General features: G+C 39.1%; 1 protein-coding gene across 4 annotated transcripts in view; it reads right to left on the bottom strand.

Moving 5' to 3' along the window:
- Nucleotides 1–27,862, bottom strand: part of CPEB2 (cytoplasmic polyadenylation element binding protein 2) — a 61,377-nt gene that overhangs the window by 12,637 nt on the left and 20,878 nt on the right. For 2 of the 4 annotated variants that reach the window (XM_081925628.1, XM_081925629.1), the window contains exons 3-7: nucleotides 23,467–23,557; nucleotides 19,811–19,861; nucleotides 10,166–10,189; nucleotides 2,530–2,700; nucleotides 572–661 (exon numbers count right to left, since the gene is read on the bottom strand). In XM_081925628.1, coding sequence (XP_081781754.1) covers nucleotides 572–661; nucleotides 2,530–2,700; nucleotides 10,166–10,189; nucleotides 19,811–19,861; nucleotides 23,467–23,557 — 427 coding nt within the window. The remainder of the gene's footprint in view (nucleotides 1–571; nucleotides 662–2,529; nucleotides 2,701–10,165; nucleotides 10,190–19,810; nucleotides 19,862–23,466; nucleotides 23,558–27,862) is intronic. The other 2 variants (XM_081925630.1, XM_081925631.1) reach the window with 1 other exon arrangement.

The following is a 27,862-nucleotide window of genomic DNA, read 5'->3' on the forward strand; positions in this document are numbered from 1 at the left end:
CCTAATATTGGTTTTGGATTTTTTCTTATGAGTGAATATACTTACCTTTACTTTTTGGGTGTACTACAAATAAATTTGGTTTTGTTTGAGTAGGAGCATGGCTTCTGTTTGTCATGTGGTATATTAAAAGTAAGGAAAGTAATTTAATTTTGTATGACATAAGACCGTCACTTTATTCTGGTAAGGAATGAAATACACCTTGCTCCTGCTCCCATAGCAGCATGCAGTGTTACCTCTCATACAGAGAAATGATATACAGGCTTTGAGGGCTAGTTCACAAATTGGAAACAGCGTCTGTATGTAAATTTGTGGAGAAACTATATGATGAACTGGGCTACATATTGAGACTAACTGCAGTCATCAGTAGGCACTTCCACAAATGTGTTGACACTTTTCTCTAGCTACCATAAATATAGTAATGGATGCTGCACTTTGTTATGTGTACTGCCAAGTCACCACACAATCATGTACAGATAAAGAATAGAGGGAAGCATGGCTCACATGTGTGAACAAGCTTCAAGTCTCTTCAAAAACTGCCTTATATGGAGTGAAGAACTCAGAAAAGCAATACCTTTAGGTGGAAAGTAGGATTTACTTTCTGCTTTGTGAGGCCAGTCAACGACCAGAGGTCCAAATCGTCTGAAGCTAGCAGTAATTTCATCTAAAAAAATTGATGCAAATAACTGAGTAAATGTATTGGCCTGCATTTCCTTTCTTAACATTTTCCACAGCTACTTGTGAACCATTTAATTAAGTCTAACGTAATGTAGTCTAAACCACAGAGCCCAGGGCTTGCCGATCAGAAGGTCAGCGCTTCGAATCCCCACAACGGGGTGAGCTCCTGCTGCTCAGTTCCAGCTCCCGCCCACCTAGCAGTTCGAAAGCACGAAGTGCAAGTAGATAACTAGGTACCACACAGGCGGGAAGGTAAATGGTGTTTCCGTGCGCTGCTCTGGTTCACAAGAAGCGGCTTAGTCATGCTGAACAACATCAAACCTAGCGTTATATAAAATACAATTGATGAAGCCCAGGAGGGCAAAACAAGGCATTATTCCGGAAATCCTTGTCAAGATTGTGTGGAACTGTAGTAAGCTTCCATTTGGATTTTATGAACATACAAAGACATATGTGGAACAGAAACTAGCAGATATTTGGACTCTATGAATGAACTGATCTATTGGGACTTCTGTTTACATTGTTATACTTTATGTGTTGATTATGTGCAAGAGAAGTATTTGATACTGTGATAAAAATACAGAAGAGAATTGTTTATGTAAATGCACAGCCGGTTACATTGTTGGGCTTAGTCATGCTGGCCACATGACCTGGAAGCTGTCTGTGGACAAACGCCGGCTCCCTTGGCCTACAGAGCGAGATGTGCGCGCAACCCCAGAGTCGTTCGCGACTGGACCTAATGGTCAGGGGTCCTTTACCTTTAACATAATGCAATTTTAAATGGCTTGCATTGAAAGTAGTTCTGTGTGAACTCTCTTCTATGGAACCATTTGGGTTTACTAAACATTCCCGTTGAACAATCTTTGAACACTGCATTTGAAATGATTGCTTGCAAGTCCCCGGATGGTTTTCCACACACAGAAGCCCATCGACCTCTCACGAGTAAAAGCATCTACTTGCCTTTATAAAAGAGAGATGGGTAACTGAAGGTAGGGGCGGCTCACAGTAGACCACACTGGCAGGAGCTTGAGACAATGTTCCTGAGCGCAGGAGTACTGTATGGAGTTTGTGACAGCTACGCTTCCCCCACCACTTCCCCCAGGAAAGCCCACTTCTGTTTACCATTAAATTGGAACAAATATCAATTCGTTTTTCTATGGATTGATGCATATTTTGATTCATTGGTAAAGAATGGGTTTTCCCAGGGAAAGCGGTGGGACAAATGAAAAACCATGTCTACAAAGCATGGGACAAGCAGAAAACTTACTGTGCATCCTAGGAATGGGACAAGCGGAAGTGAAGAGGAGCCCATAGTCCGGCAGGTTAGTTGCAGACTTTGCAAAGGAAGAGGATTTGAGGGGGTTGATTGTAAAGGTTAAAGAAGGAATTGGCAGGGAGTATGACCCCATTTTAAGGGGGGTTTGGGACCAACTTGGAAAGAGGTGCCTGTTTTCAAAGCTTTTTTGGCCTCACTTATTTAAAATATGAAACTATAATTAAACTAGCTTTTCAGAGCTGTGAAAACCAAACTCTTATAGACATACTTTTATTGATATATCTTTCAAAAACATGGAAAGACAATACAAAAGCAGCAATGCTTTATTTTTAAACTGTTTGTACCAACTGCATTCCTGCTCTTGGAAGGGGCAAGCTTGCCCTGCTACCTTCTAAAGGCAAGAGACTAAGGGTAGTTTATTCCTTTGGGAGAGTGGACCATGTGCTATAAAGTTTACTTTGAAGTTAATCTTATTGATTTCAGTAAAGCTTACTTCCGGGCAAGTTCATATAGGATCGCAGTATCAATTCCATATCTATTTGGTTTTTCCAAGACCCACCCCCAATCGAGCAATTCACCTTCATCAATGTCTGGAGGAAGACCACCAACAAACACCTTCCGAGAGAAACGTTCTATCCGTTCTCCATTCTGATGAGCAGAATAGCATGTAGGTGAATTCAACACGCCTACTTGGTCACTATGACCATCATCCAGTAAGCCATCATCTATTGGAAAGAGGGAAGAACGTCCTGTGGGGGGGGGGGGGAAAGAGAGAACAGAATTCAGTGTTATTTATGGATTCTTTATTCAAACCTCTAATGGTCAGACTAGATGTCATTGAAAGCTTCACGCTGGAGATCAGTAGCTTTGGGACCATGATACGGGAGGAAAAAGTTAAAAACACACCTGCTACACGGCATAGTCCCAATTCTGACACGCACACCTCCCCGTGTTTAAAAATAGGTATGGGTTTTTTGCATAGGGGTTACGTTCTGCCTTGCCCCCTTTTCTGGCCACTTCCAGGTCGTGGAATGAACACATGCGCAGTCGCAGACTTGGATAAGTATAAAACAGTCATTGCCTGTATGTGAAATATGTATTCACAAATTTTATGTATCATGCAGTTGGACGCTTAGTAGCCTTGGGCATGCTACTATCTCTCACAATCAGCATTCTCACCTGCAAGCTGAAGACAATAACAGACATCCCTATAAAGCTGCCATAAGGATTACTAAGATCACATAAGTGAAGTGTTTTAATGCGCTATACAATGCCAATTTTGCAATGTGAAAGAAAGAAAGAAAGAAAGAAAGAAAGAAAGAAAGAAAGAAAGAAAGAAAGAAAGAAAGAAAGAAAGATTAAAGGAATTATGTTTTCAAATACCAAAAAAATCATTTTTGCCAATTTTAAAATATTTAAGGAAAGCAAATTTCAAAAGTAAAGCAAAAGATTAATGTGTTGCTTTAATAAAACTATATTGTTTTGAATAAATATAATTAGAACTGTTACACTATCGGTGCTTCAGAGTTCAGGCTGTGATCCATTGCGAGATTACCATTTTAACCAATGTGGAACTCGCTTGCTCAAACAAATACAGAATCCATTTACAAAAGCCACGCTTACAATATAGAATTCATAGCAGTCCTGTCTTTCCCTGGTTTGTTCTCCATTAATCCCTTTGCAATACTATCCAGGCCTAGTTGCTGTTATACTGAAGCAAAACATTAACTAGGATAAAAAGGACAGTTTGTTTAAGAGATTTCTTTTAGTGGGCATTGCTCTCCAGTTACAATAGAACAGATTTGGGTAGTAAGAGCTTGGCTGGGTACATAAAGGTCAGCTGGCTCATTCTGTTGTTGAACCGATGCTTGTAGGGCCCTAACTAGCTTTGAATTTGCAGTAATATTTTACCAGGATAGGAGAAAAAGGAATTGCAGCTACTTTTTATAAAAGATTACTTGATATCCAGATGGGACCTTTAGTAGGATTACATACACCCACACCCACTTACGTGCATTCCACTTGAGTGCAACCACATCTACACACGTCATAGTTAAATAAATGATTCTGGGATTTCTGAAGCAGCAAAATGTTATTTATAAATTGTTTAATATATTTTTTAAAAAAGTAAGAAATTAATAAGTATTGGTGCTTCAGACAGCAGAGAATTAATTTTAATATGAAAACATCCTAAAAACTAGCAAGTAAACAGTCCAATATGTTCCATTTGCCAGCAATTGTCAAACTGCACATAAAACCAGAGGGATGTCATACATATTGCTAAATCTCCTATGTTCCAATGAAACTGGGCATAGATGCCTAACTGACTGGTTCAGAGGAAACTACAGAAGATAATGGTATTTCAGAGTAGATTTTTCTCAGTTTATTGGGAAAGCTTTTGTGACTGAAACAAATTTTAATTCAGCTATGGTGTGAAAGCACCTGATTGGCACTGAGGCTCAGCAACCAGACAGGAGTTTGCTTGGAAACAAAAACACGAAACAGCAACCAAACAAACGAGACAATGCTCACCAGGTGCTGAAAAAAAATATTATTCATTGGGTGGTGTCCAACAAACTCATTCCATCTGCGCAAGGATGTCGGATACCACACAATATTTACAAAAGCATTCCTATGCGCCGTTATTATGGCTAACACATTCTGAATATGACATCTCGTCACCAGAGGCAGTAGATACTTCTTGTATCCGGAATGAGAAGTTTCTTTGTCTTTTCAGAGAGCACTCCCAAAATACAAAGGAACGTCTTATTCAGAAGGGAAGTACTGCCTCTGATGAGAAGATGTCATACTCAAAATGTGTTTGCCATAACAGAACTTAGGAATGCTTTTCTAAATAAAGTACTCATTTTTTAGTACCTGCCAAGGTATGCCTTTTCGTTTTGTTTGGTATTGTTGCCCTTCTTTTTTCCTACAGATTGCCCATGAACTCATTATGCTCAGAATGCCTCCTTTAAGGAAATAAACATACACAAAGTGGCGGTGGTTTTCAAAAAAGAGGGAAGGGGAAATATTGTATGCAAATGAAATTTATCCAGACTCGTTTCTGAGTATTTAAATAGCAAAGTGGCTCATGGTTACTTATTTGTGAAGGAATTTCACAGAGTGAAACAATCAGATGGCCTTTAATATGGGCTCCACATTGTTTTCAGTGCAAAAAGAGCTGCTTCCATGAGAGCGTGAGTTACTTCTGCTTGGATAGGTTTCCATTGGTGAGGCCAAGGATGCTGACAGGGTGCTTGGAGGGGTATGACTTACACGTGTGCACTCAACCTTTGTACATCTTGGCTGGACAGGGTAGAGAGGATGATTGGCTGGGTCCAGGAGACAATGAATGCTTCACTGAGAAATGAACCAAATTTTGGTTGCCTTGATGGCAACAGTTATGAGGCACTCCTGTAGAAGCTGTTTTTGGCCACTGATGATTTTGGTAACAATTGACTGTTCACTGATAACTTTCCCCCCAGGGAGTCTCTCCAGCAGTTAGTAACAATTTAGCTCCAGATGAAATCCTAGATGAAGCTGATTATCTAAACCAATTTCAGTATGACTTTCAACCTTGTATGGAACACTTGGACCACCCTTATGAAAGAGCTACACAGGAAGAGAGACAGAGGGAGCCCATCCCTGTCTATTTTTTTAAAAAAATCTTTCAAATAAAGGAGGAGGTGTGGTAGACAGTTGGCATGCCCTATGATGCTTATGTTAAGAGTTTCCCAGGCTATTTAACATAAAACCACCAAATGAGGTCATTTGGAGATTTGGAATAAAGCACAGTAAGTATTATACAGAAGGCACCTGCATTTCTCCTTCAAATCCAATCCAAGTGGGGATGTGAATATTCAGAACAGGTATTTGGAGTTAGTAGTGGTCTAATAAACAAACTCAAACTAGATAAAACTAAGATATAACAAAAGTAATGTTTGTTGGTGTGAATTGACCAGAAAATAAAAGGGATGGTCTGTCTTGGATGGGGTTCTACTCCTATTAAATAATCTGGTCCACAATTTGTGTGATGCCTTAAAATCGGGCATTGCAGATTATATGTAGATGTTTTAGATGAGATGAAGTGTTTTGGCTGCTAGGATATGCCAGTTACAATCTTTATTAAAGACATGTGCCTAGCTAGAGTCACTTATGCCTTGGCAACATCCAAGCTGGAGTACTGTAGTTAACTATTATTTGGGGGCCACAAATAATTCAGAATGCAGTTGCTAGGTTGTTTGCTAGGACATCTAGAAATGAATATACGTCACCTGTAAATGAAGATCTTTCATAGCTACCAGTTCATGTCCAGGGACAATTGGTTTTGACCTATAAAGTTCCATAAGGCCATGGACCATGATATCTATTCCCTTATGGCTGCTAAACTATCTGCTGAAGACCTGGTTCTTCATTCCCCCACCATAGGAGTAAGAAGAGCAACTTCTTGGTACTTCCTTGTTGTTTTGAAGACCACACTCCCCGATACCTATTCACCAAACTTGATGGTTAGGCACCAGGAAAAAACAGTTACTTAATTTGCTGCTGGAGATGTCTCATTTGTCATTATTTTACTGTTATTTATACCATATCTATTATTTTCATATGAAATTGTGAGCAACCTGGAAGGCTAATAGTCAAGACCAAAAATATTTTAAACAAAACAAACCAAAGACTTAGGATGCAATTTCATGATTGTGGAGTCATGTTATCATGAGGTTCCTTGCAAGACTATGCAGGCCACCACCCTAAAAGAGGTAGTGGAAAGATGCACTTTTGCCCTAGAGGAAAGAAATATTTGAAAAAGGAACGGAAGAATTATAACCAAACCAAAAGAATCTGAATCAAACTATGGTGAACTGATACGAATGCCAACTCCACAAAGCAGGAGAAAAGAACATTTAACATGCTGTTAGCCTCTTAACCCAAAAAGCTCATGTTGTCATAGCAACAACACCCACATAATTAAGAAAACACCACAAAGTGAAGTGCAAAGGGCAGAATGAGAGTCAAAAGTTCTCTCTTTTGCATACGTAACATCTTTCATCACTACATATTAACAAAGAAACATCCTCCATTGGAAGCAGGGTGCTAGCTAATACTGTCTGTGCACAAGCAGGGCAGACTTCCATTTACGTGGTGAGGGTTCCTCCTCCTGCACTCCTTTCTGCAGCCCCCACCCCCACCAATGTGTCCCTAAAATCTGCTCCAGAGGGTTGGGGGAACCTTCAGAGCAACATTTTAAGAGAACACAGGAGGGAGAAGACAAAGTGTAAGTTTGCTTCCGTGGTGTTGGATATTACTGAGACAGGTCTGTGTGTGTGTGTGTGTGTGTGTGTGTGTGTGTGTGTGTGCAAGCATACATGTTCACCAGCCAATATGCACAAAGCTTCCCAAAGGATAGTGGTTGGCACCCACTCACTCACCTCCAAGTATTTGGAACAAATTAGACAGCTACAAAATGGCACCCTGGTAAGGAAGTGGATGACCTATAAGGATTATTGGTACCTTTGTGTATTTCACCTTTAGCTGTGATTTGCAAAGTGTGGGCCAAGCAATTGCTATCAGAAATAATATAGTATCAGAGATTTAACACACGAGTTTCATCTAGATTCTGTGCAAGTGGTACGTGTGCTGACATGGATACCACTGAATTTCTTGGTCCTTTCAGTAAGTTATGTGGAATTAATGAGGATGTGTTGGTTCTATCCAATACAGTGAGCCACTGAAAAATATGTAACCATGGATACATATGCATTTTATGTATCTTGGAGAATATCAAATTTAGCTGCCCAGGTGAGAGCACCTGAAACTGCAGGTTATGATTTTCAGCCACCGAAATACGGGAGTTTGCATTCTGGAATGCTACATATCCTCCAAAACAAGAAGGCAATGCTACCCAATTTGGCTTCGTGGTGACCGGGGATACTTTTCCCCATCTCCCACTGGAACACCAACTATGAACTTATATAGAGGTAACATACCTTTGCCACAGCTATATATGCACTAGTGACTTCCAGGTTAGGCTACTATGATACTCTATATAAGGGGTTGCCTTTGAAGACTGTTCAAAAACGTCAACAGGTACAAAATGTGTCTGTCTTGACTACTCATTGGGCCCAGGTGGATGGAACAATTTCACCAAAATTGTGCCAGCTGCACTGGTTACCAGTGCGTCACCAGTGGTGATGACCTTTGAAGCCCTAAACAGCTTGAAAGTAAGTTACTTTAAGGGCTACTTTGCACTTTTTAGTGTATTTTTCATTTCTGTTGGAAGCCGCCCAGAGTGGCTGGGGAAACCCAGCCAGATGGGCGGGGTACAAATAATAAATTATTATTATTATTATTACTTGATCTGCCTATCTGTTCATTAAGATCTACTTCAGAGGCCCTTTTCAGACACCTACCTATTAAAAAAAATTAGGCACATGGAAACAGGCCTTTTCAGCAGCTAATTATGGAACTTGATTCAAAGCAAGATATCGCTACTTTTAAATGAGCCTTGAAGACTCATTTTTTGTGATCTTTGAGGGCTAATCTAGGATCTGTAAATTGCATGCTCATTTTGCTGTCTGAGCTAGATTATTTTTAATTTATTGTATGGTTTGTATATTTTTGGATGTAACTGTGTATTTTTAAATGATTTTATTGCTTGATTCTATGGGTATATTTATGCACAGTTGCAAACGAGATTGGGAGGCAGTGGTGCCTTAAAAGTGGGCTAAAAACCTATGAAATATATAAAGAACATAAATCTGAAGGTCCATTTAGCATCTAACAGAGACTAATCTAACTAAGTCTGTACACTTCCTTTTGTAAACCTTCTTGGGGCAGTTAAAATATGAAGGTATCATGCCATTAACATCACACCAACCTTTTCTCTTTTCCCTCCCATGTTATACAGTATTGTTAGACCTTAGCCTGATGGAGATGTTTGAGAAGTCAATCACTTTCTCAGTATTTTATGATGGTTCACTTGGTCCTAATAACTGTATTGCCCCATTGTGGATTTTGGGTCATGGTGACAAGAATCTCTTTGCTGTGGTGTTTCCCCATACTTCTCTTAATTTAAATCAATATATTATTTACCAATGCCCATTGCCATTAGATAGTGGAAATCACTTATGTGTCTCAAGCAATGAGTCCCACAGAACACATTTTATTTTAGTGCTATATTTACAGGAAAGTACCGGTACATATAGCATTGCTTGAGATAACCATGGCTTTCCAGTGTTGCAAAACTGGTTAAAATTTCAGATATGGACCTTCTCAGCATCAGCAATTACATTCTCTTTTGCTGTAGTCCATGGTCCGCTTTGAGAAGGCTATTCTTTTCTTATCATGACTCCAAAATACATTCGTTTCAATACTTCAGTTTAGAGTTTATCTTGTCTCACTGTTTCAAGGCAGGCCAAGCCAGGACACTTCAAAAGCAGGGGGTAAAACAACAGTAGCCTCCCCATTATGCAATACAGTAATCTAACCTTAATATTATGTAGCCTGGACAATTCAAACCCAGTTACTAGGTCCAAATATACAGTTTCATGAGGGATTTGCTCCAATCCCCATGGTTGGAAATCTGATTAACCAAATGTAATCAAAATCCATCCATGATCATCTGTGATCCATTCATGATCATTCTCTCTCTATAGACAGGTGGTCTTAGCCTTTCCTTTACATGGCACCAAACTATTTTCCTTCATGACCCAGGCACTCGGCCGTGAAATTAATATTTATTCTATTAATAAGTCATTTAAGCTGAGTATATCTGAGAGTCATGGTTTGAGATCTGAACCACTAGATGTGGAGCTATGCTTCTAAGAGTTGTTTTAGTCTATATAAAACTGTATATTGAATCTGAAACTTGCTGATGGAATGAAACAACATTTTTAGGAGGGGAAGGTGTGTTTTTTAATAAGCCTATTCAGGAAGTATTTATTATAAACAAGAATGTGAATAAGGAGGGAGGGAAATCAAGCAACATTTAGATAATACTAAAATCATTATCTAAAGCAGATAAAGATTTTGCTGAAGTGTGGTCATGCAAAATGAAAGGAACAATCTATTATTAAAAATCAATTGTTAGTTTACCACCAACTTCAATGAGAAGTAAATGGCACCTTCAGAATCACTGATTTGGAGTAATTATCAGAATAACAGCCAGTCTAACCCCAATCAGCATTAGATTTATTATAGGAAACAGAAGGGAATTACCTCGTCTTCGCCCATAACTCCTTGCTGCATGTAAACAAAGGACAAATGGTAAAACATTTGGAAATACAAATATAATGTAAGTGATTTGTGTGTATACCAAATTTAGTCCGCAGTGTTTGTTTATGATGTGCATTTTTACTTTCATTTGATAATGAGCACCAGAGACACTTCCTATGCAAGTATGAAAATGGTTTGGATAATTTTATTTAAATTTTAATATTTTAATGCCTTATAAATTCTGATCGTATTAGTTGTAACAAATATCACACACTGCGTGTGAATATTTTAAAACTGTGTTTCCCATTTTCAGCTTTCAGGATGGAGTATAAACAAGATGAACAGAGCTTTACTCTTAACAGAGAGCACTTTGATTCTTTTCAGTGTAGAAATATGCAAATGAATCTGAGAAATGTCCTGACTCTTGGGACATTTTGTACTTCTTTCGCAGTGGTAATACAAATACTATAAGCTATGACCTTCATTTGCCATGAAAACAGCTGGAAGAAAATTAACTCAAAGGCTTTTGTCTCAAACAAAAGACTCCTTTTGATCTTAGATTAGTCTTGCAGATAAGTAAAAAAAAAAACCCCTTTGCCTGGTAACTCAAGTGTGACAGAATCACTGCTGACTTTTTTTTGCAGTTTAAAGGCTCAGAGTGTTTCACATATAGCTGTAATAGAAGTCCTGATCTCTCTCTGGGCCCTCTACTCTAGCCACAAATAGCCACATGACATTATTGTGCCAGACTCTGTTCTCTCCGATTTTTAAAAGTGTGGAAAAGTATCATGCATAGGTATGGAAACCTTGGAATGCCACTGCCTGTCTGTGTCAGTAATAGAGCCAGGTCGTCGGACTTTGGATAAGGGAGCTTCTTATGGACTAAAAGTCATTCTAGCCCTAACTCCTACTTCCAGCTACTCTAGCATAGAAGAACTAGCATATGCTGTGCATGCACTTACTATAACACACACACACACACACACAGCTTTTTCACCTCATATGGGTCTTCCAGAGAGTAAAAATATACAATATACAAAATTTAAAACATTCATTAAAATATTAGAGAATTAAACATAAGAGCAGCATTCACAGTGCAAACAGCTGACTGTATGGGAGTGACTCATGTGGTTCAATTCAGGCGTCAAGCAATGGCTTGAGGTAGTCATATTTTAGGACCTAAGCCACAGTATGAGCCCAACAGGTAAACCATGGTTTACAGCTACTTGTTTGCTTGCATTTCTTAGTATTTACATGCCATCCTCAAACAAAGTGCAATGGATTCTTACTACATTGACTTCACTCCTGTCAGCTATCACCCCCTGCGCAAAAAGTCTCCCCCTCCAATATCATCAACCATACATGTATGCCGTTTCTTTCCAAAGATTATCATCCAAGTACAAGCGTATTTACCTAACAATTGTAGAAAAACAAAACAATTAGCTAAAATAATTGTTCAAACTACAGATAGAACAAAACATATTTCCATTGGATCTAAAATAAAATAATAATAATAATAATAATAATAATAATAATAATAATAATAATAATAATAATTTATACCTGCCCATCTGGCTGGGTTTCCCCAGCCATTCTGGGAGGCTTCCAACAAAATATTAAAATACAATACTGCGTCATACATTAAAAGCTTCCCTAAACAATAATGGTACAATAATGTACCAGGGTTTTATATACCGTATTTTTCGCCCTATAGGACGCACTTTTCCCCCTCCAAAAATGAAGGGGAAATCTGTGTGCGTCCTATGGGGCGAATACAGGCTTTCGCTGAAGCTTGGAGAGTGAGAGGGGTCGGTGCGCACCGACCCCTCTCGCTCTCCAGGCTTCAGGAAGCTATCAGCAAGCCTGGGGAGCCCGCGGGAGTTCCCGCAGGGCTCCTAGGCTGTGGATAGCAGCCTGCCGCCCGGCGCACGGGATGCCCTGAAGCAGAGCGCCCCGCGCGCCAGGCAAACATGCGCAGCATGGGGAGCCCCGCGGATAGCAGCCTGCCGCCCGGCGGGCAAATTGCCCTGAAGCAGAGCGCCCCATGCAGACATTGGCCAGCCCCACAAGCTTGGGGGACAGCGGGGAGGCGCAGCGCCGCCATCCCACTGTTCCCCGACCTGGTTTGGGGGGGGAATAAAGGGAATTCCCCCCCTTTATCCCCCCCCCAAATTAGGTGCATCCTATGGGATGGAGCATGCTATGGGACGAAAAATACGGTGTGTATGTATACATGCACATAAAAGTCTTCAAAATAGAGAAATTCTCCTCTGGCAGACTGGAAATGTCTCTAGTATTCAATCATTAAGATTACAGGCATTTTACAAATTAAAATACCCACAATATACAATGTCTAGTAGTGGCATCCTCCCAGGGCAGCGGCAATGTACTTGTTGATACAAGGGGAGAGTGGGGCAAGGTCAGGGCAGCTCTGGATTCACTGTGGAGCTGCTGCTACCACCACCACCACCGAGCTTCCTTAACTTTGCTGCTGCCACCACCTTACCCCAACCTGATGAGCTTAGCGCCACCATCTATATACTACTGCCTCCCCTTCCCAGCCACAACTGTCATTTACTCACAAAGCCTAAGTACAGCTGTATTATCAAGCATGACCACATGCAGCAGGTTGTGGAAAGCACTCAAATGAGCCTAATTGCAAAATAAGAAGGAAAATAACTTATAATTTGTTGTGGTAGCACTAGAAGGCTGTGGTGGTGGATTCTGACAAATGGTACTTCAGACTCCATGATGAAGCCACCAATTACCATGGCAGCACTTTGACATGACTAATGCAATCTGCCACGGAGAAGACTGCTGTGATGCCCTTAAAGCAGTAGTGACAAATGATGAATGCTAAAGAATTTCACCTTGACTGACACAGAGGAATAAACAGTCCATATGGCTTCTAAAAACTGCTCAACCAAGCCAGCTGCATATTTACTGACAGTTGCACAGGATGCAGGGCATCTGCAGAAATATCATCCAGTATCTCACCATGGAGTAAAAAAACAACTATCAGCCTTTTGGTACCTTAAACTCTTACATATTTGGCTGCAACTCTATATCAATAGAAGACATAACTCATGTACTCCTTGCGTGCCCTTTCTATGACGATCTCAGAAACGATTACATCCACCCATTGCTAAGATCGCAGAGGGGTAGGTCATCTCTTGCAAATACCTGTTTTTTGCTGTCTGATGTTGAGAGAGCGATATCCTTTAGAACATCTAGATTTCTTGTTAAGGCTTTACATATTTCGTGTAACAAAACTTGAGGGGGGAATGGGAGATGATTTATCCACTAGGGGTCAGGGAGTATAAATGTTTATTAGTAGCAGTATTCCTGTTATTATTATTTTATGTGTGTAATGGCTGCTTGCTAAACAATAAACCAAATTGACTGACTTAGGTGGAATCTACACACACATAAAAAAAAGCATTTTGAAAATCCTTTCTTTTTAAAAAAAAAGCATTTTAAAAAATACATCAAATTTTCCATAAGGCTCACCATCGTGATGTAGTGTCACATTGTATATTGCACTAAAACACACTTAAAACATTTTGTTTGCAGCTCTAGAGCTGAGTCCTTAAACTCTTACTGTATTAAGGCATAAGCTTTCATGACCTAAGTCATCTTGAGAGGAACAGCTGTTTACACAACAGCAGCAGGGTGGCGTCAAGACACTGTAAGCCTTGGACTGCTGCTTGGTTTACTGGAGACCTCTCCTGGCAATGAAACAGAACAGGAGACAACTGGAGCGCTTTAGGTTGGGAGGGCATAAAAGTACATAATTGGGCTTGCTGTGCAGCAGCTAGGGCAACCTTCTTTGCTGCCTTCATCATGCCCTCAAGTATCTGTCCAGCAGAACATTTATGAGTAGTATCCCTATGAACTCAGTTTTAGAGACACTGGAAGCCCACTGTGCCATTTTTTGAGTCACTTTGAGGATAAAATTGCAGACTTGAATGCTGCTGCTGATTCAGTGCGTGTTGATATGTCTAATGAACCTTCTTGCGGGATCAGTTCTAGTTGTTGACACCTGCCTCCCACAGCTGTGCAGCAAATCTTATGCTCTTTTGACCCTTGCCCTTCTAGGTCATGTACTAGCCATGGCAAAATGATTGGGTGGATTCAGAGCATGGCAGAGTGGTCCACATTGTCTTGGAAGAGGTGATGGTGGAAGCTCTCCTTAAAAAATAACTACCTTCTCTGGTAGCTCAGTTGGTTAGCTCAGTTGATTAGAGCATGGTGCTAATAATGCCAAGGTTGCAAGTCTGATCCTCATATGGAACAGCTACATATTTCTACATTGCAGGAAGTTGGATTAGATGATCCTCAGGGTCCCTTCCAACTTTACAATTTTATGATTCTATGAATACACCTTTTCTAAGCAAGGTAATCAAGAGGATAGTGGTAGTTCTGCCCTCACCACTTGGCATGCCTGACCCTGATCTTACAATTAGTCTATTGTAATGTTCTACATCTGGGGCTATCCTTACACTTTTTTTGGAAGCTGCAGCTAGAGCAAAATACAGCTGATAGGGTGCTCAGTAGGACAACAGTTCTGAAAAATATGCCCTGGCTGAATAAAAGCCACCTAGTTAGGTTCAAGGTCCGTTTGCTAACATTTAAAGCCCCAAACAACTTGAAAACTGGGTACCTAGCTGACCACCTTCCCCAGTAAATCCAAGCTTTAAAGTCCTCTGAGGAGATTCTGCTGGGCATTCCACAATCAGTGGATTGTCACTTGGTAACAAAATGGGAGCAGGTCTTTGATAGTAACACCTTTCTAATATTCGTTTAGCCAAGCTTTCCTGAACTCTAAATCCTAGCTTTTAAATTATTTTCAGTTTTACTTACGATATAAAAATATATGTTTTTACTGAATTGTTAGAAAGTCTAATTTGAATGTTATTGTTGTATTGTTACATTAATGTTGGTTTTTTTCTGACTTATGTAAACAGTTTAGATACTTATTTATATTAAGCGGTATATATTAAGCTCTGGAGCCAAGTGAGAATTCCCAGGTAAGATCCTCCCTCCTTTGTGTGGGCAGGTAATCCCTCCCCTACCTGGCCTGGTCTCCTTGGCAACTCTTCCCCCAGGTGGGATTGGACAACTGACTGAGGTAGGCGGAGACCTCCAGGTATCCCACCTGAGGGAAGGCAAAGCCTAGCCTATGCTGTTGGAGCCGCTCCAGATCTAGGGGCTGCACGCGTCCACGCAAAGGGCGCCCCCCGTTTTAAGCGGGGAGCGGTCATTCTGAAACCAAATCTCAGCTGCACAAGCAATAAGGCCAACTCAGTCTACTGAATGGCTTGGTTGTCTCACAAGTGTTTGTGGGGCCATAAGATGCCATGCTTTCTTCAAAGGTTGGGAAGGGCCAAGGAAAATGCATCCTGTGGCTCACTTGCTCAGCAAAGGAGGAAGACAAGAAAGGTTTAACCCTATTGCCTCCATTGTGTATTTATCTGTCAAGAACTATATGAAAAGATGTTTCCACATTCTATCCAGAACAGAAAGCTGCAGGTATCTGCTTGCAATGTAGCAGAAATGTTAAAGAGTTTTCTGTTCTATATTTAGAAGTGCAAGAATTTCACATTTTACAAATGCAAGAATAAAGTCAGCAATATTCACACTCAAAAAATCTTAGCCCTGCATCTGAAATTATTGTCAGGGGTTTTATAACTACCAGAGCATTCATAATGTAGAGCAAACACATATTACCAAGAGGTAAATTGAGAGAAGTTCATCTATTTCTCAATTGTATGCTAAAGTACATATTTAGGGAAGCAGGTTGTAAATATGAAATAGTGCTATTTAGAATCATAGAATCATAGAGTTGGAAGAGACCCCAAGGGCCATCGAGTCCAACCCCCTGCCGAGCAGGAAACACCATCAGAGCACTCCTGACATATGATTGACAAGCCTTTGCTTAAAGACCTCCAAAGAAGGAGACTCCACCACACTCCTTGGCAGCAAATTCCACTGTCGAACAGCTCTTACTGTCAGGAATTTCTTCCTAATGTTTAGGTGGAATCTTCTTTCTTGTAGTTTGGATCCATTGCTCCGTGTCCGCTTCTCTGGAGCAGCAGAAAACAACCTTTCTCCCTCCTCTATGTGACATCCTTTTATATATTTGAACATGGCTATCATATCTCCCCTTAACCTCCTCTTCTCCAGGCTAAACATGCCCAGCTCCCTTAGCCGTTCCTCATAAGGCATCGTTTCCAGGCCTTTGACCATTTTGGTTGCCCTCCTCTGGACACGTTCCAGTTTGTCAGTGTCCTCCTTGAACTGTGGTGCCCAGAACTGGACACAGTACTCCAGGTGAGGTCTGACCAGAGCAGAATACAGTGGCACTATTACTTCCCTTGATCTAGATGCTATACTCCTATTGATGCAGCCCAGAATTGCATTGGCTTTTTTAGCTGCCGCGTCACACTGTTGGCTCATGTCAAGTTTGTGGTCAACCAAGACTCCTTAGATCCTTTTCACATGTACTGCTCTCAAGCCAGGTGTCACCCATCTTGTATTTGTGCCTCTCATTATTTTTGCCCAAGTGCAATTTCAAAGAGGTCATTAAAAATTTGCTCCTGTCTTTGAAGTATTCTCTTTGGGGTGTGGTGGGGAATCTACCTTTTAAAAAATATGGTGGTATTATTGCTCTTAAGCTTCTAATGTCCTGTTTTACATTGCTGTTAAGTCTGTGAAGTCATCTATTTTGTATAATTACACACCTTAAAATCTAGATTACTCATGCACACATCACCAAGCTAAGTCATCACAGAAAACTAACTTCAGGAATATGTCTAAAGTTTCTCACTTAAAAACAAACACTTTTTAAGTTTGCACTCTGTAGTGATCTTGTGATTATGGGGAGAGAATCTTTTATTATTATGGGTCAAAGAAGCACATTGCACTGAGATTTTCTATTCTACTTCATTACTATTTCTAGTCAGTGTATTCTACAAATAACTAGCAAGTTTTCGTAGTATGCAAACATTGATTTACTGTTCTTAAAGAATACACACACTCACAAAAATTGCAAATATTTAAATGGTTTGAGATATATAAACAACACACCTGCACCAGAAATCTTAAATATAAACTCTGAAACATGTGGAGAAGTAGAGAAGAAAACTATAGTGATGCAATTCTATAGCTCACAGAAATTTATTCCCACCTATTTTACTAATAAGATTATCAATTTACCAGCTATTCCAATTACCTATCTTGAGTGCTACCTTGGTAAGGGAAATATAAATAAGTAACACAAACACATACGAAAAGCCTTACTTAAGGTCTCCAGCATTTTATCACATATTAAGAGTGCATGTCAAGAAAAATATATATAATACCACATATTTATTAATACAACAACAACAAAAACAACAAAAATGGAAGAAAACCTTACCACTAAATAATTTCCAGCCAAAAAAAAATACTTTTAATCTAGCAGATCTTTACTACTGAGTGGTATTTTTAATTCTTTATTTCAGCAGCTGACATCTGCTGCTCAATCTCTAGAAGTTCTGGAATTCCAACATCTAGATTGCACTTTTTGTAAATATTCATCCGATCTGGAAAATGCTTATGCTGGTCTAAACTTGGAGAAAATCTTCATATACCACCATTTTAAACACCATTTGTACAGTTTGAAATGCATACTAAGTACTGGACTACCAACCTGCACAATTACCAATAATTAGATTAATATATTCTGCACACACATACTTGTTTGTTTGAGTTTCCAAGGTGATTAAGGTGGTACAAATGGTTTTCCTCCTCACAATAACCCTGTGAGGTAGGTTAGGGCGTTAGGCTAAGAGATGGTGACTGGCCCAAGGTCACCCAGTGAGCTTCATGGCTGAGTCTCTCAGGTCATAATCCAACATTCTAACCATTATTTTTATATTGCTTAGTTTCTATATTTGTTTGTGTGTTTCAAAAGTTGTGGGGTGGGAAAGACCGTAATAAATAAATAAAATATCTAATCTTTACAACATCCTGTAATACCTGATTTTTGCAACATGCTATCAATTCAAGGGACGCAGGTGGCGCTGTGGTCTAAATCACAAAGCCTAGGGCTTGCCAATCAGAAGGTCGGTGGTTTGAATCCCTGTGACGGGGTGAGCATTGCCCGGTCCCAGCTCCTGCCAACCTAGCAGTTCGAAAGCACGTCAAAGTGCAAGTAGATAAATAGGCAGCGGGAAGGTAAACGGCGTTTCCGTGCGCTGCTATGGTTTGCCAGAAGTGACTTAGTCCTGCTGGCCACATGACCCGGAAGCTGTACACCGGCTCCCTCGGCCAATAAAGCGAGATGAGCGCCGCAACACCAGAGTCGTCCGCGACTGGACTTAACTGCCAGGGGTCCCTTTACCTTTAACTATCAGTTCAAATATCTCTCCCATGACTGTACTACAGTATGTACTACTGTTAATAATGAAAAAAACAGATCTATGTACAGTGGTACCTTGGATTACATACGCTACAGGTTAGAGACTCTGCTAACCCAGAAATATTACCTTGGGTTAAGAACTTTGCTTCAGGATGAGAACAGAAATCATGCTCCGGTGGTACAGCAGCAGTAGGAGGCCCCATTAGCTAAAGTGGTGCTTCAGGTTAAGAACAGTTTCAGGTTAGGAACGGACCTCCGGAACGAATTAACTACTTAACCCGAGGTACCACTGTACGCTCCTATGGTCGTGGCAATTCTGATTTGTTTTTGCATTTATATGAAGTATTAAAACTTGAATTTTTCACTATTCATAAATGCAAGCATGGCAAACTGTACAGTAGATCATCGAATTCTGTGTTTATAGAACTGCAAATGCCCTCACTCTATTGTCTAACAGCATAATTATATGCATGTTTATTCAGAAGTAAATCCCACTGATTTCATTAGTTCCAAGTTAAGACTGCAATCCTATGCACCCAAGGAGTGTTTTAAATCTAAATCCTTTTAGTTGTAAACACAGGAACCAGCTCCTAGGGGCCATGGGGCTTCAGTCCCCACAATAAAATATTTGAGGGGACCAGGCCCCCACAAAGTTGATGGGCATTCTCAAATTGTATGTGATAGTTTATGTGGGCTGGGGCTTACCCAGGCCCCATAGTATTTTATTCAAGTTGGCACCCCTGGCAGCAAACACAATTTGCAGAAAGCATCATTACAGAAAAGCAAACTTATTTTAACCATGTAAAGTAAGTGTGTCAGATGACAAAATTCCAAATGAATTGTCATATATTGGTAGAAAATAAAGCAGATGGAGGAGGAAAAGCATATCTGGAATGCTAAAATTAGTAACTTTTGGTTTCTGTTTTTTTTTATTTTAATGCCGTTTTATATTGATGTAAGTTTGTGGGTGCTAGCACAAAATGGCTTCTGTGATCAGCAAAAATAGAGGAATCAGTACTCCACATTGTCGAGTACTTCCACACACAAAATGCAGTGGATACGATATATAAACATACTGTAAAATGAGCTACTACTTTTTGGAAGTGGAAGACAGCCATGGTTCTCAAAAATGCTGGCTATCTTTGATTATTTGTGGATTATTCAGTAACAGAATGCAGCGGTACATAAAAAAATAAGCTTACTATGATAATAGAAAATTAAACTGCTAGAAGACTAGCTCTTACCATTTAACATTAGAAGATTGTCAGTTCCTGGATGTGGGTAATTCAAACGACCTAAGAACAAATAGTTGTAGGATTTTAGCCATTATATTCAATGGAAAAAAGATGTGCAAAAATACTTAATAAAAATTAAAAAATTCTTATTTATACCCCACCTTTCTGGCTGGGTTTCCCCAGCCACTCTGGGCTGCTCCCAGCAGAACAGTAAACACACATTAAAACATCAAACATTAAAAACTTCCCTAAACAGAACCGCCTTCAGGTGTCTTCTAAAAGTCAGATAGTTGTTTATTTCCTTGACACCTGAAGGGTGTTCCACAGGGAGAGTGCCACTACCAAGAAGGTTATATACGTGGATACACCCATCCCACCATAACTCCATTTTGTTCAAGAGCAGAACCAGCTAATATTTTACTTGATTAGCCAACACCACCCTTGAGCCAACTTAAGTTGAAAGAATGAACTTCTTAACCTTAATTCTCTGGTCATAAGATCTGCAATGTGCTTTGGGATCAGCTCCAAGAGGACAAAGGTTCTCTTTGTTTCAAGAAATCCAGAAATAGTGCCGACTACTGTATTCCAAGTCTCCTTTTCCATTCTTACTATGAAAACTTCTACCTAACTGCTTAAACTCAGTCACACTGGAGAAATATCAAGCAGCTCAAATCTCAAACACATCTTCTGACACTACAGCTCAGACAAAATCATTTATTCTGGTATAGCTGGTTTTCATTTACTCCAAACATTTAAATACATATTTTAAGATAATACAAGTTCCATGAATGTTTTCTGGCTGGTACATTTTAGATTTAAGTTAGAAAATACTAAAGAAAGAAAGAACTCCTATAATAATTGAATTCTGAACATTTAGAACCACATAGCAAAAGCTTTTGTATTTTACTAAGAAGTTTTAGTAACATACAACAGCTGCTTTGTTTTACTATGATATGGAAGACTCAAGCTCTAAATAAATCTGCTATAATCCCCAAATATATACTAATATACTGCAGCTTTTAGAATCACTGCTCTGTCTTCAGGTTGACCGATGACAAATCATGAAGTGTCCATTCATTCAGGACTTTGCATATATAACTTAGATCAACTGAATGTATTAAATACTACTGACTCAAACAGGCATCTAAATACATATGAAAGAAGTAATTTCTGTTTTAAGACAGATTTAATTAAACTCTATATAGATTAGCATCCTTTTTCTCATTTTTTAAAATACAATACTTTACTGAGTGAAATCAGTACAAAATCAATACAAAAGTAAGGTCCCCTCATTTCAGATCAAAAGCCCCCAACGTGATTGCCCAGCTGCATCTTTTATTTTTAATATTCTGATTTGGCAAACCTAGTACCACCTATACTCTAACTATGGACAGCATAGGAGAAGGGGCAGCAATGGCACAATTCCATTTAACCCTGCAATTTTTGCACCTTAATCTTAAATAGTTGTAGATTCAGGTAGGTAGCCGTGCTGGTCTGACGCAGTCAAAATAAATAAATAGAAAATTAAATTTTTTCCAGTAGCACCTTAGAGATCAACTAAGTTTGTTCTGGTTATAAGCTTTTGTGTGTATGCACACTTTTTCAGAAGAGTTCATCCTTTATTTGCTTCTGTTTAGAGTACAGAACGCTGATCAGAAGTGTGCATGCACACAAAAGCTTATACCCAGAACAAACTTGGTTGGTCTCTAAGGTGCTACTGGACAATTTTTTAATTAAAAAAAAAAATAGTTGTAGATGCCTGTGTACTTTCAAGGCAGCTGTACATTTTACTGAGCTAACATAATAGGAGAATGCTGAGCGATATAATGTGGATATGCTCCAAATAATGCATTATGTTGCCACTCAGCAAATCTTCAGTTTAGGCTCCTAAGGAACAACTTAACAAGAGGTTCTCTGCATAAGCCCCATCAAAATGAACTGGAGAAGGTGCAGCACACAATTCTGCACTCCTCATTCCAGATTTTGTGCATGCATCTCCGGAACTCCTCATTCAACCATTGCAAAATGACGTTCTCATTGCAACTGTAAGGGCTATCAAGACAGCGATGAAAGACTGGAAGTCAGGCAATAATAGCATTTTGGGAGAAGTTGCTTAAATCACTGTGAACAAAAATAATAGGAAAAGCCCTTTCTGGATCAAAAAATGATTAGTTTTAGTAACTTTAAACTATACTAATGATAGTCCTCATCATATAATTATTACAGTTGTGCATTTAAGGACTGATCAGACGCCGCAAGGATGGTAGTCAGACAAGGCAGTTGGAGATGGTTGATGAAGGATGGAGCCCAGCATCCCTCCTCTGTATATCACATAGGAAACAAGTAGGATATCAATGTAAGGAAGCCCCCCCCCCCCCGCCTCCAGTGGAATGGTGGAGGCGGGATAGAACTCTTGGTTCCTCCTATGCCACCATCCAGAAAACGAGTAAAAACTTTTGAAACTTCGTGGGAGTATTTACATGTTAGATTATTATAGCTATTTAAGGACTTATTAAGAGATACAAAACGACAAAAAAGCAACAAGCTGTTACTTCATAGAATTGACATTCTGTTAAATTGCTTTTCTAAATCCTGACAAAATCAAGACCCTGATTAATCCAAGATTGATTGATTGATTTATTCAATTTACCCAATTTATTCTTTAAAGTCTGATTTTCAAACATAAATACAATTCTCAATAAAGTAACAGCACCAGCCTGAGCTCAATGGGACTTAATTCCTATTAAGTGTGTTTAGCATTGTAGTCAATACATTTAGTAGGCTATGGTATGCAAACTTATCTGAGAGTTTGTATCCCAGGAAATCAATGGTGCTTTCTTATCTGTAGATATGTACAAGATAGTGCTGTAGATGAATTTTAAAAACAAACCCAAACTGGGCAAGACTCAGTCAGAATCTAAATCTGAAACATGCTTATAGTTCTAAATGCTTCATTTTTGATGCTACAAATGTACAGTGGTACCTCAGGTTACATAGGCCTCAGGTTACATACTCCGCTAACCCAGAAATAGTACCTCGGGTTAAGAACTTTGCTTCAGGATGAGAACAGAAATCGTGCTCCAGCGGTGCGGCGGCAGTGGGAGGCCTCATTAGCTAAAGTGGTGCTTCAGGTTAAGAACAATTTCATAAAGAAACTGAACTGAAAGTTAAGAACGGACCTCCGGAATGAATTAAGTACTTAACCCAAGGTACCACTGTATTGTCAAAAGAATAAATCACAGAACCAAGGAGACTAATTTGCTCGGGCACCCAGGGCCCCAGGGAGTTGGCACCTATGGTTCCCAATATGCTTCATTCTTCTGCTCACCAAGAAGAAATTGATTTAATTGGATATTTGCCTGCAGCATTTCCTCATTTGGGCAGGGAAGAGAACATGTGATACTTGGATGATGGATGGCATACAAATTTAATAAAATAATAATATTTTTTAAAAGCCCAAAGCTCTCTCTGTATCTTTTCCAGGAGATAACTGTGGAAAAGGGGCATAACTTCCAACAATCTGAATAGGACCTATCTTGCTTAATTCAGTGTAAGCATATGATTAAACCCCAATGCAACATTAATTTTTTCAAGTAAGGAAAAATACAGTAATGGTGAAAGAGCTCTCCTACAGACTGAAACATTAACCTACAGTAGTAACATACCTTTAAGAGGATCATGTTCAGCCCTCATTATATCAATGAGTGAATTTTCCAAGGAATGCATATTCAGACTGTCATACATTCTGTTTCGATCCTAGAAAAGAACAAATACATAGCATTAAAGCTAAAAAAAAAAAGGAGAAAAGGACAGTATTTCTAGAATAAGTGAAAGTGTGCTATTGTTATAATAGTCTTCATTTAGCCTTGTAATAAAGGTCTCTACATAAAATTTTCTTCCAGCTGTTGGTACAACAGGACACAGATTTTCTCATAGACATTTTTATAAATCAGTTTTTAAAACTTACTTTTACTATAAACTAGAGGAAATGAAATATTCTATTGTCAGTGCTTTTCCTCACAGATTGACCCATCAACCTAGTCATGCTTACTTTGAGACAACTGCCACTGAAGTGCCGGTAAGTTTGGCTTACACACAAGTATGTTTAGCATTAACTATATTTAGCATCTAACTAAACAGCTCAGATGCTATTTGGGAATTAGAAGTGAGTGACTTCTGAAATACAGATTGTTATAGAAATATGTTCGAACAACAAATATAATCAAATCTATAAACTTTAGTTTCGTGAGAAGCAACCTGTTTGGTTTATATGTCAGTTCAACTAGATCTGGTGCTTTCCCTTTGCAAACACCATATATTTATAAATGATCAGAATATTTAGAAAGAAACAGCCTCTCTCTCTCTGGACCCAGGGTTGTTAATGTTACAGGGAACATTCAGGAGACAATCACAGGAGGACATCTAGATTTGACCAGAACCATCTAAGTAAAACTGGTAGGGGAATTATGGCACAATCATTATTTATTTCCGAGAAGTGCTTACTGTCCCAAGGAAGAATTAAAAATCAGACTGTTTCTGGTGCTCCTGCTAATATATCCCTCCTCACACAAACAACTCTAGGCATGACAGTAAGGTGAACGGGTAGGAAACAGAGAATGAAGAAATCTATCCCATTTCCTTGTAAAGCCTGGAGCAAAATAATGCACGTGCAGATTGTTCTGGCACTTTGTTTCCCTGGTCAGCAAATATTTTTTCTGAGAGACACTTCAAGAGGAGAGAAGTAGGCCATCATCTCAACCTTTACCCTCTAATGATTTGTTTGCTACAGATGCAGCTTCCTTCACATCTAATCTGCCTACTAGTATGGCATACCACACTGCTCTAAACTATACTATCAGGTTATATTTAATCTGACAATCAGCCATCACCTTGAAATGAAACCAACACTATGAACGCACACACTGCCTTTAACATTGTTAACAATGCTACTGATGTTTTTGATTATCAAAAGGTTTACAGCAGAAAATGTCACTAATTGAGTCATTTAGTTTGTTTAAAAAATGTTTTATTCAGTATTCCTTAACAGAAAGATAAAGCAGCTTATAGTCTAAAATAGTACAGAGACTGAAGCACCTTCTCTGAAGGTCTCAGTTGGAGGAGGGGAGAAGGGATTAATTCCTCCACTTTGGCTATGAGTACCTTCACACACAATGGGTTTTATCTAATTAAGTCAGAGATGACCCTCTACAACTGTTTGGTTGGTTTTGATCCATGACAGGGCCCTTTCCTTGGTCGTTCCCATGTTTTGAATGAGATGTATCTGTTTCCATCATAACAGACTTTCAGGAGGAATTTGAAAACATTTCTGTTTACCCACCCAGACATTTGATGGCCGAAAGACACCACTCTTGGCAACCCTGAGATCACTGGATGAGAAAGTATTTAACCATTTTACTATTCTTTTAAATGTAACTTTTTAAGATGTTTAAGATGTTAATTAACTATGTTAATGGAGCTCGCTGGGGATAGGGCCACAATTTTGATGCAGGCACTAAGTGAAACCTTCTGAGTATGCATCTATTTTGCTTAAGAAATCTTTAAGAGTGTGAGGTTTTTGTCAGGAAGTCCGTATACTTTGGAACAAATATTTGATTTGTTTCATTGTACAGTAATTAGCTTTTGTGGTACCAATTTTTGCAACAATCACCAATCCTTCTTTATCCAGAAGATAGTGTGTAAATGATACATGTAATCTATGAAACTGATCACCATAAGTTCCCAAGGACTGGAGCAGGAACAAAAAAAGGGGTAACATCATGTCTGACTACTGTTCTTCCTGGCCACCATTCCAGCCAGGAGCCATGTTTCATCTGCCCTATGTGAGAAGTCCCTTACCCTAAGTGATTTCCAATGGAAGCACATTGAAGAACATAAGAATACAATAATATATACTGAAGAATATAAGAATAGCAGTAGCAGGAATATTACACAGCTGTGGAGAGACTTTACTATGATCCCACATTAGCTCTCTTTGTTACAGTAACACTATCATATGAGCTATTAACTCTTGCTAATGTACCGGTAACTAATATGCCCCAGAGATTGTTTGATTGGAGGCTACACATCTTTAAATAAATATTACTTCAATCATCCTAAAAGACCCTTCAATTTAGCATCTATTTCCATAATATGTTACATTAGACACTGAAAAAGGACCATCCTAAAATGATGGAACTGGAAAAATAAACATGGAGGCCACTTGCAGAAAATGGAATAGTATAAGCAGCAACCCAATAGTGGTGGTAGAGGACTGCTGTCTAATTTAACTCTTGAACACAATAGTGTAGTTTTCCAGGAATGTAAATTTAGATTTTTCACATGATGAGAAAGAAAAATTAAGGATTGCATACATGTAGTTTTTCCTTTATGGTTGAATGTCTAATTTCTACTTAAAAAACCAGACACACACTTTCAAACATAGCCTAATTAGATTTGTTCATGATACATCAGTTTAACATTCTGTATTATTATACAGAGGGTCAACACCCACATACTCATCTAAATATTTACTGTTTATGCGATTCAAACAAAGCAAAATAGCATCTGATCTGATAAGACTTCAAGGAAACCAGCTTGACTTGTAGCTCAAAACTGTCACTACAGGCCAAGTTGGTTAGTGATCATCTTGCAGGAAATGCACACCATTCTGTAGAGTACAGTATAGTAAACCTTCCTTGCCATTACTTTTAAAATTATTGTCTGGTTTTAACTTCTCAGGCATGCTATTTTGCGTTCTATAATTTACTTCCAGGCAATACAATCCCATCCTTATTTCTAAAGAGAATCATCTGAACAAGAGTCCAATAATGGACTCAAGAGAACATGAAGCTGCAGCACTGCTGAAGCTAAGCAAATCTAAACATTGCAGCCCCATGTAAGAGAATTCCAGGAGTATATAAATTATTCTTAAAATTGTATTATTGCATGCTACCCAGTTTCTTCTCTTGCAGCTACCCATTAAATATGTATTATAGTGGCCTCTATAGTACTGACAAGTCAGGGAAAGGGGAGCTATGATTTTAAGCCTATATATCACATCTGTGTATCACCTTCAATTTCTCAGATGCTTCATCGTAATGAAGGCAAATTTATTGCCATAGGAACCCGCTTTTGTTTTAAAGCAGACATGGAGAAACATGTGGCCCTCCAGATGTTTTTCTACTCCAACCGCCATTAGCTCAAGCCAGCAGAGCCGATGATCGGCAATGATGGGAGTTGTAGTGCAGGAACATCTGGAGGACCATAGGTTTCCCATCCCCAACTTAAAGCAACATATACATTGACTGCCATATAATAATACAATACTGAACAGTGTCGGTACTAAATATGGGCGTAATTGTAACTTGTGCTGGTTTATCCTAGTTTATTGAAAAGGGTGTGGGATCATTGCCTCTTGGGAAAAACCATTACTCCAACTATTAGCTTTTCTAATCTTGGCTGCCCTTTTATTCCTAAAGCATTTACTTAGAATTAAATCCCTATGGATTGACTTTAGCTGTAGTAGCACAAAAAACATGAAAGATTCCAAGTATCTAAAGTAGCAATCTACACATTGCAAAACATCCAATACTGCCCAGCACTGGCAAACATCTACACATTAAGGTCCACAACAATTCACTTTTTCAGTCTAAGAGACTTCTGAAAACCAGTTCACAAGTTTTCCAAAAATTTAGATTTACAGCACAGACTAGCCCGTTAAAGTATTAGTAGTGCTTCCAAAGCTCCTTTGTGACAGCTGTGGGAGGTTGGTGTGTGTGTGTGTGTGTGTGTGTGTGTGTGTGTGTGTTTGTGTGTGTGTGTGTGTGTGAGAGAGAGAGAGAGAGAGAGAGAGAGAGAGAGAGAGAGAGAGAGAACTGTAGGTGTTTTGCATGAATTATTTTAATGGTATAATTCATGTTTATGTTTTTAGATGTGTCATAAGAAACTTGGAGACCATTAGGTAACAAGTGACTACCAAATCTAAGAAATAAAACAACAACAACCATTATCACCAAACTTTGAATCTGAGTTTGACCTGAGTGTCCAATGCACTGTAGAACC

Source organism: Podarcis melisellensis (genome assembly GCF_964234715.1).
Source record: "Podarcis melisellensis genome assembly, chromosome: 9".
In the NCBI taxonomy this organism is placed as follows: domain Eukaryota; kingdom Metazoa; phylum Chordata; class Lepidosauria; order Squamata; family Lacertidae; genus Podarcis; species Podarcis melisellensis.